We start from the raw sequence: 19,373 nt of genomic DNA on the forward strand, positions 1-19,373 counted from the left end.
GGCCCGCTGACCGCCTGCTTCAGAGCCGGCGGCGGCGCTGGTTTGGATGTAGATGGCCAGTCATGTTGCAGCTCAGAGGTTAGGCCTTGTGTGTGTGGGGAGGGGGGGACAGGAACAGCAATGTCAATGCTCCTGGGAGGGTCTGGATGTGGGCCGGGCTTGGGCCACCTCTCCTCACCCCTCCTCAGGGACTCCTGTTCCCTGGGCATGCCTGGACGGCTCTCCCTCTTCAGCCCTTCACCCTGGCCGCAGGTGCAGTCCCCGCCCCCAGGCCTGGATCCTCTGGGGCAGCCGCAGCCACCTTCTGGGCCTAATGGTGCCATTTCATGCTTCCCTGCTCGGGTGATTCTGACCAGATAGCGGCTTGCTCCATCCTGGGAGTCCCGGGAGCCCGGTCTATTTATCATCCTCAACTTCTCCAAATGGCTGCCACCTCAGGATTGAGCTGTGGGGCCCAGGGAGACTTAAGAAGCTCTACACCCCAGGGAGTCGCTCTTCCTCCCTGCAGTCAGGGCCACGGGATCCCTGCATCTGGGCTGGGGCCGAGGTCCTGGGCTTGGAGGAGGGACGTGGGCCTGGAGGTGCAGAGACAGATCCTGCCTCCATGCTGCGGGTTCGGGAGTGCCTGGGTCACCTGGGGCCCCAGCCGCTGCCCCTCTCTGGGCCTCCTTTTCTCACAGAAGTGTTGAGAACATAAGCCAAGTCTTCAGCGTCTTTTTCCCCTTGGCCTCCATGTGGGTGAGCGCCCCCTCGCCTGCTGAGTTCTCTCCAGGGTGGCAGCTGTAGAAATGGCCGAGGCTAGCATAAGTGCTCTTGGGGGTGAGGTCTGAGCAGCGCACACGGGCGTGGACATCACCCGTGCCTCATCCTAATGTGCTGAGCACCTGCTATGCACTCGTCACTTCTGAGCTTAGATTGTGGTGAAGCTGGGTGCCGGTGGCTCACTCCTGTTATCCTAGCTACTCAGCAAGTTGAGATCTGAGGATGGTGGTTCGAAGCTAGCCTGGGCAGCAAAGTCTGTGAGACTCCTTTTCGATGGACTTTCTCCATGCTGTGATTGAACCCAGGGTCTCTTTATTAAGGAGCTATAGCCTTAACCCAGCAATCTTAACAAAAGAATAAAGTTGCAAGATTCATGCTGCCTTAGCTCAGAACTTACTATGTGGTAAATTGAAATGAAGGGATAGTATTGGCATAAGAATATGCAGGTAGAGCCGGGCACTGGTGGCTCACACCTGTAATCCTAGCTACTCAGGCAGCTAAGATCTGAAAATTGCAGTTCAAAGCTATCCTGGGCAGGAAAGCTCATGAGAGTCTTATCTGCAACTAACTAGTAAAAAGCGGGAAGTGGAGGTATGGCTCAAGTGGTAGAACCCTCACCTTGAGCAAAAAAGCCAAGTGAGAGCCAGCTTCAGTACTGGTACGTGTGTACATGTACGCGCACGCTACCACACACACACACACATAAACACATCAATCGGTGCACTGGAGTTGTGAATCCACAGGTGAACCTTGTATTTCAATAGGAAGAAAATGATCTGTGTAAATGGTGCTATGCTAGCTGGAAATCCACACAGTGTACTTGAACCTCTTCCTTATACCACACAGATAAAACCACTTCTAGTGGACTGGACTATAGACATTCCCTCAAGGGCTAAGACTAATAACCTCATAACTGACAACATTGGAGCAAATCGTGATGACCTTGGGTGCTGTAATGGTTTCCTCCATATAGCACCAAAAGCATCAACAAAAACCAAAGCGATAGGCCAAGTGGACACCATTAACATGAAAAACCTTGGTGTTTCAAAGGACACCATCAAACAATATTGGAAAGATAAGCCTGGAATTAAAGCATGTTCTTGCAAATCATGTGTCTGACACCTTCTGTGTCCCTGTGGGGCTGGTGTGTGGCCAGCTCTGGGACGGTGTGTGCAGGGGATGGGAGTCTGTCCAGCTGTCACCCTGCCCCAGGTTTAACAAGGAACTGGTGTCTAGAATAGATAAAGAACTCTTACAACTCAATAATTTAAAAATTGATTGAAAACGTGTGGCAGAGCAATGAATTGGTATGTCTCCAGTGGCTAAGAAGCTCATACAAGGGTGCTCGCCTTATTAGTCACCAGGGAAATGCAGATCAGAGCAGCAAGAGCTGCGGCTGGACAGCTTGCCGGGGCCGAGACATGAGCACCTGAAACTTCCTATCTTGCAGGTAGAAGCCCAAATTCACCCCTGTGCAGGTGGCCAAATCAAAAACGTGCCCTATTTGGTACATGGGGCTTGAACTCTGGGCCTTGGTGCTGTTGCCCTGCTCTTCAGCTCAAAGCTAGCATGCTACCACTTGAGCCACAGCGCCACTTCCAGTTTTCTGGTGGTTAATTGGAGATAAGAGCCTCATGGAGTTTCCTGCTCAGGCTAGCTTTGAACTGTGATCCTCAGATCTCAGCCTTCTGAGTAGCTAGGATTACGGACGTGGACCATCAGTACCTGGTTTACAATGGAATATTATTATGGCAATAAAAACCAAGGGCAAGCCGACATATGCCATGACCAGGATAAACCTTTGAAGCACACTGAATAGAAGGAGGCCATTATGAAGACTGCCTTTATATGAAGTGTTTTATGAATGCCCGTAGATGAAATGTTTACAACAAGCAATTCTGCAGAGACAAGAAGAAGATTCTGACTGCCGAGCTGGGCGGAGGCAGGAATGGGGAGGGATTGCTAATGGGTTCAGAGTTTCCATTTAGGATGGTGAAAAGATCCTAAAATTAGATTGTGGTACTAGTTGCACAACTAGGAATGCACTAAAAGCCACTGAAATGTGTGCTTTAAATGAGTAAATGACACAGTTGATGAATTGCATCTCAATAAAGTGTGTTTTTAAGAAGAGGAGTTGCAGGGCACATTCATTCTTTATTTTAAAACAAGCTAGGGATCGAGACTATTTTACACTGGCTCAGCAGAAGAGTTTACTAAAGGCTCGGTGAGCGCACAGGTGCTCAGTGCATTGTGCTTAAGGCTGGGCTGTCTCCATGGGGCTGAGGGGCCCTCAGGTTCTTACAGGAAGGACTGGACTTCAGAGTCTCTAGAACTTTCCTTCAGAGGCCCACTGAGTACACTGTAGATTTAGCTTAATCCTCACAAACCACGAGGAAAGGCTGGTGCTTTTCTTTGGAACTCTTGTGCAGTGTGTATTATGCTGTGTCCCATTTCTGTGATGTTTTAATTAAAAAGTACACACTGTGTGTGTGTGTGTGTGTGTGTGTGTGTGTGTGTGTGTGTGTGTGAATTGTGGGGCTTGAACTTTGGGCTTGGGCACTGTCCTTCAGCTCTTCAGCTCAAGGTGAGGCGCTCTATCACTTGAGCCACAGCACCACTTCTGGCTTTCTGGTGGTTTATTGGAGATAAGAGTCTTGTGGACTTTCCTCTCCAGGCTGGCTTTGAACTGTGATCCTCAGATCTTAGCCTCCTTAGTAGCTAGGATTTACAGGCATGAGCCACAGGTACCCAGCTCTATAAATTGTCATTAAGGATAACTTGGCCAGGCACTGGCTGCTCACACCTGTAATCCTAGGGGCTCAGGAGGCTAAGATCTGAGGATCATAGTTCAAAACCAGCCCAAACAGAAGTCTGTGAGACCCCTTGTCCCCAATTAACCACCAAAAATCTGAAGGTGGACTGTGGATCAGGTAGTAAAGTGCCAGCCTTGAGCAACAAAGCTATGGAAGAGCATTGAGACCCTGAGTTCAAGTCCCAGTACTGGCAAACACACACACTCACACGCACACACAAAACCACCACCACCACAAAACAAAACAAACAAAAAACATGGCATGGTATGGTTTTAACACGTAAAACAGAAAAATCTTGACAAAAATTGTGCCGGACGCTGACCTTAGATCTCTGGACACCGTTGTCTTCCAAAAATTGTCTACAATAATCGTAGATTCCTTTTACCACAGGTGAACCCCAGGCCGTTGGTGTAGTCCTTGCGTGGGTGTGGAAGTGGGGGAGAGGCTGTGGATCTGGGCACTGCCTCCGAAAGGAAGAGCTAACGTAACCCTGAGCCAGCGTCGTGGGGGTCACAGAAGACAGAGAAGGAGCTGGGAAAGAGCCCGTGAGGGCAGCAGCAGGAGGAGGCCTGGGGTGACCAGAGTCCGGGGTCATGGGAACTGGCAGAGAGTGTGGAGGGCGAGGCTAAACACGCAGGCCTCAGGGAAAGTCCTGCTCCCTCTGAGTTGTCGCGAGGTTACTTCTAAAGGGATGTAAAGGAGATGACCAGCCCACAGGGCCTGCGGTCAGCCAAAGGCCATCAGACAGGAAGCTTGGATTAAATGAGATGCTGCCTGGAGATTATGCTTCACAGCCCTGAAATGATATGCACTAGCCTTTTTCTTTCTTTCTTTACAGCGATGGGGATGGAACCCAGGGCCTTGTGGGTGCCAGACAGGTTGGGAACTTACTGATGACAAGACCTGGATCCCCCTAGGTAGCTTTAGCTTTAGAGAGTGTTGCTCCTGTCCTTTGGGCAAGGCCTTTTGCATTGAGACCTCTGCGGTGCTCACCGGTCCCCTTCCCCTGTCCTTTCCAGCCATCCCCTCTGCCACCATGAGGAACATCTTCAAGAGGAACCAGGAGCCCATGGTGGCTCCCGCCACCACCACGGCCACGATGCCAGTCGCACCCGCACCGGGACCTGCAGACAACTCCACGGAGAGCGGGGGTGCGGGGGAGAGCAAGGAGGACGTGTTCGCCCAGCTGAAGGAGAAGCTCTTCAATGAGATCAACAGGATCCCCTGTGAGGGGCCTTGGTGCAGGGAGGGGCACGGGCAGAGCCTGGGCTGGGGTGGGGGTCACACTGGCCTGAGCTCTTCCCTAATGCTTGTGTCTTAGTTTGGATCCTTTAGGGAAGGAGTGGACAAACAGGGCCAGAACAAACGAGGCAAAGTTATTTGTAGGGGTTGCACGCAAGGCCTTGCACTTGCTTGGTAGGCGCTCTGCCACTTGAGTCATACCTCCGGTCCCTTTGTGCTTTGGTTATTTTCTTTGTACAGACTTGCCAGGGCTGTGATCTGCCTGTTTGTGCTGCCCTGTGATTCTGGGGATGACAGGTGTGTGCCACTCTACCCAGCCGTTTGTTGAGATGGAGTTTCACAAACTTCTTTTTGACTCGGCTATCCTTGAGCCGTGATCTCCCAAATCTCTACCTCTCAAGTAGCTAGGTCTAGAAGATTGAACCTGCCTGGATGGGGTTACGTTTTTGTGCCTCAGTCTCCTGGGGTGGGGTGGGGGGAGTTGTTCTTTCAAAAAAAAAAAACTACCAAAAGATGAAAACAAAAGGTTATGAAATAGAAATAATTGTTCAAGTTTACAGTTACATTTCAAACCTAATTTGTCTTGGAATATAGAAAACAAAAGCCTGCTGCGCTTGGAATTCCTGGTAGGGGGCTGCCTATGGAGGAGACCCCAGGGGTCCGCTGATGGAAGGCAGCCACACTGAGGGGAGCAGGCGGAGGTGGAGGCTAGCGGGGAGCAGCCAACCTGGGTGGGGAGGGGGCTGGGAGCACTTGAATGACTCAGAGCCCAGCCCTCCGGGTGGATGAGACCTGAAGAAGCCTCTGTGTGGTTTGCCTCAAGACCAGGCTGGAGGCTGGGGATCAGGAACAAGGGGCTTTGGGGATGTACAAATGTGCTACGGACCATGGCATCTTAAGGATCTGCAAGGATCGAATTAGTCCAAAGTGACTCACACCTGAAATCCTAGCTACTTAGGAGGCTGAGATCCGAGGATCAGGGTTCGAAGATAGCCTGGGCCAGAAAGTCCATGAAACTCTTATCACCAATCAAAGACCCAAAAGCCAGGAGGAGAGAGGTGGCTGAAGTGGTAGCCTTGAGCTAAAAAGCTAAAATAGGAGAGTGCGCACGCGCACACACACACACACACACACACACACACACACACACACACACACACACACAGAGTCTAATAGATCCAAACAGGTATTCTTCTGTATAAACTCCTGGCTTGCACCTCTTAGTAGGCTAAGGAGACAGCAGGGTATTCAAGAAAAGCATCCATACCTTACAGGGTGCGTGATGCGTACTCAGAATCCTATGACCGCGGATTTGGATACTCATAGACAAGCAGTTAAGGAATGTGGCGCCGGGGCTGGGAGGGTGCACAGCCCTGACCCAGTTTTCCCCAGGCCGTGGGGTGGGGGCCCGGGGGGCGCAGGGTGCTGACCGTGGGGACCCTCTGTGTGGCAGTGCCTCCCTGGGCGCTCATCGCCATCGCCGTGGTCGCCGGCCTCCTGCTCCTCACCTGCTGCTTCTGCATCTGCAAGAAATGCTGCTGCAAGAAGAAGAAGAACAAGAAGGAGAAGGGCAAAGGCATGAAGAACGCCATGAACATGAAGGACATGAAAGGGGGTCAGGTAGGATGTGGCGTGGGCCTGGGCGGGAGGTCCAGCCCCACTTGCCTGATGCTGAGAGGGGCAGCAAAGGACTTCCTGGATGCTGCAGCCAAGCCTGCAGCTGCCCTTCCTTCAGAGTTGCTGGCCCCTCCTTCCCGGCTGCTCTGGGCCTCAGGCCCGTCAGCCAGTGGGCAGAGCACCATTTGTGTGTTGGCGTGAATGCTTCCTGATGAATTGTGGAAGGACGCGGTGCATTGAGTCCTAAGGATGCTGTTGGAGGGCAATGTTGGGCAGAGAGATGACCACTACCACTCCTGGGAAAGCACCATTGCGTATCCCTGAGATTTCCCTGGGGAATGAGACTGTAGGACCAGGGCATCTGGTAGGAGGGATGCAGCTGGCATCAGAGGGGACTCAGATGAGGCCGGAAGAAGGCTCTGAGGTGCCAGAGGGGCCCGGCAGAGCCTGTCACTTACCCTACGCTTGCTTATTGGCTCACGTCTTTTGGCGCTGGTCACCTTCAAGAGGTCTTGATATGCCAAAGGCATGCCTCAGCCATGCGCCCGCACATGCCACTCTTGTCGCATATAACAAAGGCTATGTAGGAGTGACAGGGAGCAATCTCAAGGAATCCTTATAGAGAATAGCAGGAAGGGGCTCATCTGAAGAAGTTGGTCAGGGATTGTGATAGCCTGTGAGTGTGTGTGTGCGCATATGTGTACATGTGTGTGCATGTGCGTGCAGTACACCTGTGCGTGCGTGTGCGTGGGTGTGTGTGTGTGTGAGTGTGACCTGGCGCTAGCTGGGCCTGATCTCACAGCCACATGGCTGTGACTTCAAGGATTGTTTTGAGCTGTAGGGTTTTCTTATATTTTTCTCTCTTCTTTGTCCACCTCTGGATCCACCCTGCTCTGGGCTGCCTGGACTGTACTACTGGTAAGTCTCGCCCAGGATGAGTGGGGTCTGCCACACCCAGGATGTGTGGGAGAGCACTGGGTGGGGACTTATGGGGGAAGTGGTACGCTGCCTCAAGTTGCTGCAGGGCATGAGGTATCTGGTACCTGGCCTTGTAACACTCTGCTCCAACCAAGACAGAGCACGGGTGGGGATCTGCCCGGGTGCTGAGGGCAGCAGAGCCCAGGGATGGGTTGTGTCTCCTCCTCATCTGCACACCTGGCTGGGAGTCAAGGTCTAGCTGTTGCATTGCCTTTGTGCTGAAGCAGACCTTGAGCTTGCTTCTTTCCTCCCCGCAGCCCCTCCAGGATGACGATGATGCAGAGACAGGCCTGACGGAGGGAGAAGGGGAAGGAGAAGAAGAGAAGGAGCCAGAGAACCTGGGCAAACTGCAGTTCTCCCTGGACTATGACTTCCAGGCCAACCAGGTATGTGTGGCTGTGCTGAGGGAACAGTGGCAGGGTGGGGGCTGGGGGGATTCTGCATTGGTGGGTGGGCATGGCTTCTCTGTATGACGTGGGGCAGGGTAGGAGCCACAGGACCGTATCCGCTCAGTCATTGGCTCTGGCCTGGCCCCCCACCTGCTGTGAACCCGCCCACTCCCGGCAGCCCCCTCTGGGCCGGGCATGGTGGGATCCAGGACTGGGGCCTGGAGCGGTCTGGAGACATGAGCCCCTCCCTCTCTCCACAGCTCACCGTGGGCGTCCTGCAGGCTGCAGAGCTCCCCGCCCTGGACATGGGGGGCACCTCGGACCCTTATGTCAAAGTCTTCCTCCTCCCAGACAAGAAGAAGAAGTACGAGACCAAAGTCCACCGCAAGACGCTGAACCCCGCCTTCAACGAGACCTTCACCTTCAAGGTGATGCGGCTGGAAGGGGACATTCTCCCTGTCCCCGAGTTCTGCAGCTTCCCCCTCCCCGCCCCCCCCCCCCCCCCGGTCCTTAGGCATGGCTGGGGCCTGGGGCTCGATGTGGGCATGTGTGTCAGGTCGCTCCACCCTCTGTGGAGGTGGACGGCGACCTCTCCCATCTCACTCTGCTTACCCGAATCTGTGCAGGCTTCTCAGGGACACTGAGCTGGATGGAGGAGAGGCCCCGGCTTAGGCTCCTGCCCACAGCACCCCTGAGAGGGGTGTGAATCACTCCGGTCCTTTCTGACCCAGCTTGTACCCTGCAGGTGCCATACCAGGAACTGGGGGGCAAAACCCTGGTGATGGCCATCTATGACTTTGACCGCTTCTCCAAGCACGACATTATTGGCGAAGTGAAGGTGCCCATGAACACCGTGGACCTCGGCCAGCCCATTGAGGAGTGGCGAGACCTGCAAGGCGGGGAGAAGGAGGAGGTGAGATCCCAGGAGGCGCGGCCCTGCGGGAGGCCCGGCCCCCCCGGGAGGCCTGGGTGCTGCCCTTGGGTCTATGACGGGAAGAGCGCGGGCTCCGGAGTCATCTCCACACTGCTGGCTGCTGACCCTGGCTCAGTCACTCAAACTCTCTTTAGATTCTTCTAACACATGGGAAAGTGCTTGCTGCTGTGTCTGGTGTTTGGTAGACACCAACTAAATAAGGTTCTGCTCTCGCCCAGTGCCAGTGACTCACAACTCCGTGCCTCAGTTTACCTACCTGGGTAAACTGGTGGTAAATATCTTTGATGCTAAAGGCTGCTTAGCTTGGGGGTTTGTCTTTCCAGCAACTGCTACAGTGTTGGTTCATCACTAGTTTTTTTTTTTGTGTGTGTGTGTGTGTGTGTGTGTGTGTGTGATTGGCTGGACTCTCAGAGCTATCCCTGAGCTGTGATGTTGGCAGATATCTTGGAGTTGGGATCCCTGACATCCTGCCCTCAGTGCCAGATTTCTGTGTGCCTTGGACGAATCCCCCTTCCGCCTGGGGCCTCAGTTTCTGCTTGGTTACAAAGAAACCTTGCCTTGTCTACACCAGAGAGTTGCAGTGACTAAAGAAAGAACGCTTTGAAAGGCCCCCGGCCAACTCACCCACAGTCTGGAGTGGGGAGTGGGCAGGAGGGAGCCACACGAGGTTGCTCTGGGCAGCTTTGTCTCCCCGGGCTCTTGGAAACCAACATTTGGTTTCATTCAGGTTCCTCATGTCCTTCCCACCCAACCTGGGCCTGGACTAGGGCTTGAGCAAACCCCATAACTGCTGGACCTGCCAGGTCTTGCTGCCACCTCCGCTATCGGCCTCCTCCAGCCGTGACTGGGAACTGCAGTGCGAGGCCTCAAGGTCAGGTGCTGCAGGACCTTTTCAACCACCAGAAGCGAGAGGGTTGGTGGCTGACATTAGGGGCTGGTCTTAGCAAGATGGGGTCAGCCATGCTTCAGAGACTGGGACGGCTGAGATGACCTGGGTCCCCCTTTTTCTCCCTGGTCAGCCAGAGAAGCTGGGAGACATCTGCACCTCCCTGCGCTACGTGCCCACGGCTGGCAAGCTCACTGTCTGCATACTGGAGGCCAAGAACCTGAAGAAGATGGACGTGGGTGGCCTTTCAGGTACTGCAGAGCATCTGACTGCCAGTAGGTGGCACCAGCGAGCCAGTCACTGAGCCCTGAGCCCTAGAGTGCACACACCCCGGCCAGGAGGAAAACTTCCCCCCAGAGACCTGCTGGGTCTGGCTTCTGAGCCCTTGATCCCTCAGCCCTGCTTTCTCCAGGGGTGCTTTGTTCCTACCCCGAGTTATCTTTCCAGTGCTTTCTTTGTGGCCCCCAAGGAGAGGATCAGATAGATACCATCCCCCAAATGAGTTCATAATGACTTTGGATCTCACTTCTCGTGGAAGTGTAAGACGTGGGCAGGGCTCAGGCCAGAGCGGCCCACGCTGCCTTCCCATCTCACTGGGAACATTTTTGTAAGAGGGGCTGTAGGTGCTGTGTCTTCCGTGGAAGGGGACTCCACGTGTGGGGGCCTCCTGTGTTTCGGATTTCCTGACATGAATGGGGCTGGCCCACAGCAGAGGGCGCTGGTGAGCGAAGCCTGCTGCATGCCGTCTGGGTCTTTTCAGGGAAACGGCTCTGGCCTCGTTACAGACCTAGTGTGTGATCTTGGGTCCATCGTTTCCCTTCTTTGACCCCAGTTTCTTTACTTTTCTTATCTTTTGGTGCTGGTCTTGGGGCTTGAACTCAGGGCCTGGGCACTGTCCCTGAGCTGCTTTTGCTCAAGCCTAGCACTCTACCACTTGAGCCACAAGGCCACTTCTGGCTTTTTCTGTGTATGTGGTACTGAGGAATCAAACCCAGGGCTTCATGCATGCTAGGCAAGCGCTCTACCACTAAGCCACAGTCCCAGCCTTGACCCCAGTTTCTCATCTGCAGATAGGACTGGGCTGGGCTGGGGTCAGCAGAGGTATGACCGGCCTAGCACAGGCATTACCTGCCAGTGCTCACACACTGTCTCACACAGGCCATTCTTAGATCCAACTTAGTGCTCTAGGGAGCCACGACTGACCCTCAGAGCTGGTCCTGGGGGTGAAGCCTTAGCTGCCATGTACTCCCCTCTGTGTCTAGTAGACTTCCTGTCCTGTGCCTGGGGCTTCCTAAGGGTCTGGCCTCGGAGTGGAGATTCAGGTCCCATGAGGCTCTGGGTGTGTGGGAGGCCAGGCAGGGGCTAAGGGGCTTCTGGGATGGGACTTTCTGTACACAGACCCCTACGTGAAGATCCACCTGATGCAGAATGGCAAGAGGCTCAAGAAGAAGAAGACGACGGTGAAAAAGAAGACCTTGAACCCCTACTTCAACGAGTCCTTCAGCTTTGAGATCCCCTTTGAGCAGATTCAGGTACCCAAGCTCTGCAGGCCTTAGGCCAAGTTCACAGGGGAGGGGAGCCGTACTGTACGCTCTTCAGAGGAGCCCAGATCATGAGGGAAGACTGGGTCCCATAATGCTTCACGGGGCCTGTTTCCCAGGACTCTTCTGAAGGGTCTGCCTTTTCTGAGAAGTTGGGAGTGACTTAGGAGAAAATGGCCTCCCTCCATCTCCCCCTCAGTCCTGCCTTGGCCATCCCTTGCCCATTTCCCCTGCTCCCTCGGTCTGCTCCCTTGCCTGCTTCTGAGCCCTTCTCTTCATTCCTGTCTTGTCCCTCAACAAATCCCACTGATCTCCTGGTTCTCACCTCTAAATAGCTCTCTAGTCCTGCACCACGTTCCCTCCCCCACTGTCTTGGTTTGGGTCCTTAACACCTTCCCAGACTTCCTAGCAACTGACTTCTTCCCCGTATCATGGCTCTTCCTCCTCCAGTGATGCTAACACCCCGATCCCAGCTTTCTCTCTCTCAAACAGAGATAATACTGTGACTTGAACTGAAGGTATTCTCACTTGGCTTTTTTCGCCACAGCTAGTACTCTATCACTTGAGCCATGCCTCCAGCCTGGCATTTTACTGGATAATTGGACATGGAGTCTCACAGAGTTCCTCAATGTTTGTCAGGCAAACATTGATCCTCTCAGTCTCAGCTTCCTGAGTAGCTAGGATTATAGTCATAAGCCACTCTTCTCAGATTTGCTACTCCTTTGGAAAGTCTTCAAGCCAGGTCTCTATAGATGGCTCACACCTATAATCTCAGCTATTTGGGAGGTAGAGTTTGAGAAGATGGAGGCTTGGAGTCAGTATGTGTGTCAGGGAGACCTCATCTCAACCAACAAGCTTGGGTGTGCTGGTGTGAGCTACATGAGATTCAGCTACATGGGAGGCGTTGGTAGGAAGATAGACATCCAAGCTGGCTTGGTCAAATACACAAAATCCACAGGGTGCTGTTGGCTCACGCCTGTAATCCTGGCCACTCAGGAGGCTGAGAGCTGAAAAGGAAAGAGCTGGGCAGGAAAGTCTGTGAGACATTGATCTCCAGAAAACCAAAAGTGAAGCTGGCTCAAAGGAGGTGGAGTGCTAGCCTTGAGCAGCAGAGCTCAGGGACAGCGCCCAGCCCTGAATTTAAACCCCATCACCCACAGAAACAAAAAAGCCCACAAACTCCACAGGATCCCACTTGGAAATAAAAAGCAAAAAGGACTGGAGGTATGGTGTAAGTGGTAGAGTAACTGCCTAACAAGTTAGGGCTGAGTTTAAATCCCAGTACCTTGCCCTAACAAAAACAAAGCAAAGCAAAAAAGAAGAACAACAAAAAAGAAAGCAAGAAAGAAAAGAAAAACTCTCCAGGAGCGGCTTACCCAAGGGTAAAATACAAACTCCTTCTCTGAGCCCAGCCCTCCTTAATCTTACTTCTACCATGACTTCTGCTTCTCCTCTCAGCCGCTCTGAAGTGCCAGTGTTTCTCTGTAGCCAATGTACTTGTGCCCCTACCCAGATTACTCCTCTCCCCTTCATGCCAGTACTGGGGCTTGCATGCAAAGTCTTGTGCACTTGTCTGGCTTTTTCTTTTCTTTTCTTTTTGCCAGTCCTGGGCTTGAACTCAGTGCCTGGGCACTGTTCCTGAGCCTCTTTGTGCTCAAGGCTAGTACTCTACCACTTGAGCCACAGCACCACTTCTGGTTTTCTGGTGGTTAATTGGAGATAGGAGTTTCATGGACTTTCCTGCCTGGGCTGGCTTTGAACAACAATCCTCAGATCTCAGCCTCCTGAGCAGCTAGGATTATAGGCATGAGCCACTGGTGCCCGGCTCTCACCGACTTTTCTGGCTTCAAACTGTGATCCTCAGATCTCAGCCTCCTGAGTTGCAAGGATCACAGGCGTGAGCCATTGGCCCAGGTTACTCTTTGCTCGTCTTCTTCCTTTTTCCTTCCTCCAAGAGAAATCCTCGGCCTCATGGCCTCCTTCAAACATCACCTTCCCCGAGTGGCTGCGCAGGGCTAACACCATGGCTTTGGGCACCGAGGGGTCACCTCCCTGGCATAACCTTCACCCCTTGGTATAGATTTTAACATGTGTCTGCTGACTTCATGGAGGTAAAGTTCATCTGCTTATGTCTCCCCCAAAGGCTTATACAGTGCCAGAGAACTACTGTGGGTAGACACAGGTTCCCTCCAAAAGGTGTGGCCTTCATCCTCACATAAATTCAGATCTTGTTAGATGGAAGCAAGAAGCCTTTCCTTTCCCCTCCCTTCTCCCCTTCCTTTCCCCCCTCTTTTCCCTCTCCTCCCTGTCCTGTCACTGGGAGTTCGGTTGATGGAGGAGGGAGCTTTGGTAAGGGAATCTCCGTGTTCCCCTCCCCAAAGCCTCCTTCCTTTGCTTTCCTCACAGAAAGTCCAGGTCGTGGTCACCGTGCTGGACTATGACAAGCTGGGCAAGAACGAAGCCATTGGCAAGATCTTTGTGGGAAGCAACGCCACGGGCACAGAGCTCCGGCACTGGTCTGACATGCTGGCCAACCCCCGGAGACCCATTGCCCAGTGGCACTCACTTAAGCCCGAGGAGGAAGTGGACGCACTGCTGGGCAAGAACAAGTAGGCAGCAGCCTGGGAGCTCACGCTTCACGGACACTGACAAGATCCAGAGCTATCAATACCTCAGTTACGCAACCTTAGAGGTGTTTGTTTTTTCTTTCTTTCTTTCTTCATTTGTTTGTGGTGTATCTGTTTTTCCTTCCTTTTTCTCTTTTTAAAGACCAACTTCCCTTTGATGGCTGCTGAGGAGAGTCCCCTGAGAGGTGAAAAGAGAAGCCTGGCTCTGTTCATCCTCCCTAGAGCTGCCCTTGCCGAGTGCTCTGTCAGTTTCCTCTCCCTCTTTTCAAAGCATCACTGAGGCCTCGCCTACAGCGAGGCCCTCTACTGGCAGAAAGTGGTAGCACTTCCTGTTTTCTTGCAGGTTCTGGACCAGCAACATGGTAGCACTTCCTTTTCCCAGACAGCAAAGGCAGCACAGTGGCCGGTGGCATATTACGTGTGTGTGCATGTTTCTGCATTCCTAGAATGAGCCATGGACAGTGAAGCTGTGTGGGAAAGATTTCAGGCACTAACTGGAGATCTGTCCATTAGGCTCAAAATCCTAGGCAAATGTCAGAAGTTCTCGTGGTCCTTGTGAGTGGCTGTTTGGGAGGCAGCAAGATGGAGGACTGGCTGTGTCCAGAACTAGGACCAAATCCCTGATATCATCATAGACTTCCTCCAATCAGTCTTGGTTTCCCCAGCGGTGGGGTTTCTGGGACATTTATGGAAATAAAGTACTCACTAGCATTGTCAGACTTTCACAGGGATGGCGAGTCCCAGGATCTTACCCTTGTTGACAACAAAGATCCAACTATGAAGAAACAGAAGTTCCCATTACCCAGAAAGACCAAAATTAAACTCCAGGTTCTTCACCTCATCCAGCGGGAAACACAGCAGCGCGCTCCCTCTCCAGAATTCACGCGATGCAGTCCATTTGCATTTATTCTTCATCAAGCTCTTGCTTCTGTTTCTCTGTTCATTTAAGTAGAACAACACTGTTGGAAGGCATGTCATCTGTGCAGAGCCAGAGAACTTTTAAAATGACGGATTAAGTCTTCTCAGTTCCTCTGAGGTCCAGATAAGAACAGTGTGAAAAAAAGGGAGGATGGCTAGATGGTAGAGATTCTCTGGGATAAAGGTAGATGGGAGCACTGAAATTCCCCTCAACTCCCATTTCTCGCTCTCTGGACCCTCTGCTGTCCATAAGCCCTCCTCTGTGGGCAGATGGATAGCTGGAGTACCCTAGGGAGACCTGTCATTCATTAGAGACTTATCTCTATGAATGCCAAGAAATGAAGGCCATTCATTCCAAATGGGTGGTAGAGGAGCTGTGCCAGGGTTTCTATCCCATGCTTGGTGTGTCCCATTCTCTATTTGCCTTTTGTCCCCAGCATTGATCTTTGAAAAAAAAAAAAAAAAGCCATATATATGTTAGTAAAAGTTTGCACTGAGTCCCCTTCCAAATGTTCAGCCTGGGCAAGAGAGTCAGGCCCCCATGTGGCCAGAGACCAACCCTACTTGTCTCCCTTCCTTGGGTATCTCTCTTCCGTCCTGGAAGCCCTCAGGCCACAGAAAACTCACAGCTTCTTTGGAAGCCTGGGAATCCCTCTCTTTGCCAGTTTTTTTTTTTTTTTAAAGGTAGTGCTTCCTGTCCCGCCCCACTTGGGCCTCTTTGGCTTCCTATAGGCATCCAGGATAGCTGGATGATGTTGGAGAGCGTCAGGACCTTGAGAACCTAGCATGTAGATAGGTACAGAGTGTCTTTTTATTTTAACGAAGGAGCAGGAATGACCTGGTTTTATTTTGCTTTAATTTTTGCTTAAACGGGAAATGAGAGGACCCCTCCACCAGAAACAAACTGAGAAGCAAGGCTTCCCATACCTCTTCCCCCCCCCCCCACACTTAATTTTGGTCAGTTGTGGGGCTTGAACTCAGGGCCTGAGTGTGCTATCCCTGAGCTCTTTTTGCTTAAGGCTAGCCTTCTACAACTTTGAGCCACAGCTCCACATCCAGTTGTCTGGTGTTTATCTGGAGATAAGTCTCATTGCCTTTCCTGCTTGGGCTGGCTTTGAGCAGTGATTCGCAGATCTCATCTTCTTGATAGTATTATAGGAGTGAGCCACCGGCACCTGGCTTATCACCTGTTTCTTTTGAGAGACCCTTCTTCCTGCTAGTGGTCCCTGGTTCATGAGAAGTTAGAGATTTTATACTGTATGTGTGTTTGTGGGAATATAGAAGATAGGACTCAGATAAGGATTATGGACTATAATCCTCAGGGCCAGCGTAATGGTCGTAGTAAAGTTATGGGACAGTACGGTGCATTCAGAAACTAGCTGGCTGAGAGGTACCGAGTCCTGGGATGGCTTCAGATACCATTGAGCTCTTCCCTGGACTGTGGTTTTTGGTACTTTCTCAGGGTCCCTTCCCTATCTACATCTCTACAAATCTCATGAATGGAAACTCTCCTCTATGTCTCCTCTCTTCTCCTCTACCTTCATTCTTCTCCCTTTTCCCACCCCACTTTCTAGTACCTGTGATTCTTCCCAGACATCTCCTTTAGCCCTTCCGGAATCCAGTATTGGCTCTGCCCCTTGCAGAGACAGAAGGGGAACTGTAGGCAGCTCTGTGGCTTGGGCCTGGATTTTATTACTCTGGGCGCACCTCTGATGGGGGCCTGCAGGGGGAAGTCATGTTGTTAAGGTTAACTTCTGGCACCGGGTTGCAATCAGTTTCTTCCCAGGCTGGTCCTGCTAAGCCAGACACCCAAGCAGGTTGCACCTGCAGGGGGAACACGCTGAAGTTCTAAGTGTTCTCTGCCTGAGAAGAGGATGTAGCCCAAACCACAGAGCATCATTTCAAACCCTCAGTGCTGTGTGGGTTTGTTTCTGGGGAAGTCAGAACCCTTGGGGGCGTTAGTAGGATAGTTGAGTGTCTGGCTAGTGCGGAGTTCTGGGTGCCTCTGGGGCTGTTTTCATCCCAAAGTCTGTTCTGAAGAGAAGGAAGCACTTAGTAGAGTTTTTATTTTTTTCCTTTTAAGAGAGGGGCTGAGGCCATAAAAACCTAAACCCAATCCTGCTCAGAAAGTGAGGACGAGGCAGGAAGCCTGCTTTCTCCCTGAACAATCGTTCTGGGGAAGTCTTTCTGTCCGTGTTACAGCGTTTCAGGCTGGAAGCAGAGGTGGAGGCCGGGGGAAGGCCCGATGGTGCAGCCTCGGGCGCTGGGGGAGGGGAAGAGTAGAGCTCCCTGGCTGGAGGAAGTGGCAGCAGGGATTCCGCACGGCACGGCTGGAGGCCCTGGGGTCTTTTCTTTTCCCAGGAAACCATATACAACTATGTCTGTAGAATCAGTGTGGGATGAGTTTTGCAGTTCCAAGGCTTCAGAGCGAGGGAAGATAAGGTGTCTCTTGCTGCCACTGTCCTGGGGGTGGGTGGGTGTAAAACCAGCTCTCTTCTAAAACTTCCTCCAGTGGTAGGGTGTGTGGGGGTGAGTGGTTCTAGCAGAGGGGGAAAGGAGCAATTCCTGTTCTTGAAGGTCGGACCTCACTGGTTGTTGAGACCTGTGGGTCCTAGGTCTCACTCAACCTTGAATAGAGAAGCCTTTCCCTGAAAATGTCTCCTCTGCTCAAAGGGAAGGAGAGAACCAACCAGGAGCTGCCCTTCCATCCCCTGCCTTCTTCTCTGTCTTCTCTGCTGGCCATGGCTGTGGCTCATAGAGAGGCTCCTTTGTGCTGGTCCTGGTGACCCAGAGCCCCATGGTGATCGCCAAATTTGGCAAACAATACAGGATGCCCAGTTAAATTTGAACTTCAGATAAACAGTAATTTTTACATTTAAATGAGTCTTAGGCAATGTGGGATATCCTAGACTACAGGGTGACTCTTGGTTTAATCTGAAATTCACATTTAGATGACCATCCTGTGCAGCAACCCTACCCTATGACCATGACCCCCGCTCCCCCTCCGTCCCGGGGGGCCAGAGATTGGTGACCATGGATTTGACTTAATGTTTGTTGAATCTTTTCTTTTGAACTGCAATATTGAGAAGGGGACACTGTGACTTGAAGATACATGAATCTTTATTTTTGAAGTGACAAGAACCTTCTGAAGCCATTTGAGCCCCATCTGACCCTCTCCATGTGTGTTTAGTTATATATAAAAGATGATAATTATCTATAAACATATGAACAGAATCTTGTTTAATCAAGATGCATGTCTATAACTTTCTGTAAATAGTCGCATGGCCATGCTGAGAGTCCCCTTATCTCCCCCCACCCCCCCAACCATTTTACACAACTGGTTGAGGCTGCTCCTTTTGATTTGATGTTATATAAAGTCTTTGTCTTTCAGTCCTCCCCACCCCCATGGGGAATCCCCGCAATGGGAGCCATTGGTAAGGGAGCAGGTTTCTGGCCTGGGACCAGCCCTGCCCAAGGAAGATGCTGGAGGCCACTGAAGGCCCACCTGCGGCTCATCTGTCTGCAGGGCTACCTTTGGGCCACAACAGTGTCCAGCTGGTGTCTGGTGTCCCGTTGCGTCTGTGTCTGTGTCTGTGTATGGTGTGGTTCCCCCTCCCACTGTCTGAATTAACTGAAAAGCCATAAAGGGGGTCTCCTGCTGGAGACTGCCCTAGGCTCCTCCCAGGAGCCCCTGGTGTCCCTTCGACTGGCTCCCTGCGGAACACTTGTGAAGGGCTCACCTGTTGTCACCCCTCACCCCCTGATCTTTCAGCCCCATTTCGTGAGGACAGATGGTGTCCAGGGCTTCTGGTGGGGCCTCGGGAGATGTCCCTGTTGACTTCCTCGGCCTGGGTGTCATGGTTCAATGCCATCTCTGTCCTGGGTGTGGATGGGGGCAGTGGTGGGGACTCCATAGCTCTGGAACTATCCCAAGGAAAATATCCTGAAAAGGCAATGGGGATTTTCAGGAGCAGTGACAGCTCAATGTGGGGCCAAGTTCTCGATGACCACCGGGGCTGAGGTTTCGGCGCCCATGGTTGGCAATAGGAGGGGGTTTTCTGTGGGGGAAAAGCCCAGGGGCCACAGAGGATGAAGCTCCCCACCCATGCTTTCCCCTGAAGTCTGAGAGCTCCCCTCCAACCCCTGCCCCGGAGAGCGAGGAGGCTGAGGCAGTGGTGGAAAGGTGCAGTTGAGAGGGATGGCTTAGAGTGGACATGCATGGGGCTCGGACCAGCAACTTCAGCAGGTGCCAAGTAGTAGGTGAGTAGAGAGAACTAGAACCTTCTAAGGTCTCAGGTTATCATGTTGAAAGGCCCCCAGCCTGCAGACCGGGGCCCCCAGAAGCCTCCCCTAGGGCGGTAATGCATGTGGATCATGCGGGAGGCCTCAGGCAGGAGAGAACTTTCATGGTTGCGCCCACAGGACCTGTGGCCGGGGACAAAAAGAATGGGGCAAGTGGAGGGGAACCATTCCAGAGCATGCTGCGATTCACTCTCCAGACTCCCACACTCGCCACAGATCCAGCAACTGAGACAAGAGGGTGGGCGTCTGCTGAGGTGGTGGGCGTGGTGAATGTGGGCATGGGGGCTTCTCCTCTGCCTTCTTTAGCAATCAGGACTTTGCGGGGGGGGGGGGGGGAGGGTCTTCCTTAGAGAAGCCGACCATT

General features: G+C 52.5%; 1 protein-coding gene across 1 annotated transcript; it reads left to right on the forward strand.

Moving 5' to 3' along the window:
* The first annotated feature begins 4,611 nt into the window (after positions 1–4,611).
* On the forward strand, positions 4,612–14,741 carry Syt2 (synaptotagmin 2). The gene is made up of 8 exons (XM_042681372.1): positions 4,612–4,801; positions 6,271–6,437; positions 7,679–7,798; positions 8,062–8,229; positions 8,547–8,714; positions 9,755–9,872; positions 11,020–11,153; positions 13,569–14,741. The coding sequence occupies exons 1-8, from the start codon at positions 4,612–4,614 to the stop codon at positions 13,773–13,775; spliced, it is 1,272 nt and encodes a 423-aa protein (XP_042537306.1). The 3' UTR covers positions 13,776–14,741.
* The last annotated feature ends 4,632 nt before the right edge of the window (positions 14,742–19,373 follow it).

Source organism: Dipodomys spectabilis, unplaced genomic scaffold, assembly GCF_019054845.1.
Source record: "Dipodomys spectabilis isolate Male_0828 unplaced genomic scaffold, ASM1905484v1 ptg000069l, whole genome shotgun sequence".
In the NCBI taxonomy this organism is placed as follows: Eukaryota; Metazoa; Chordata; class Mammalia; order Rodentia; family Heteromyidae; genus Dipodomys; species Dipodomys spectabilis.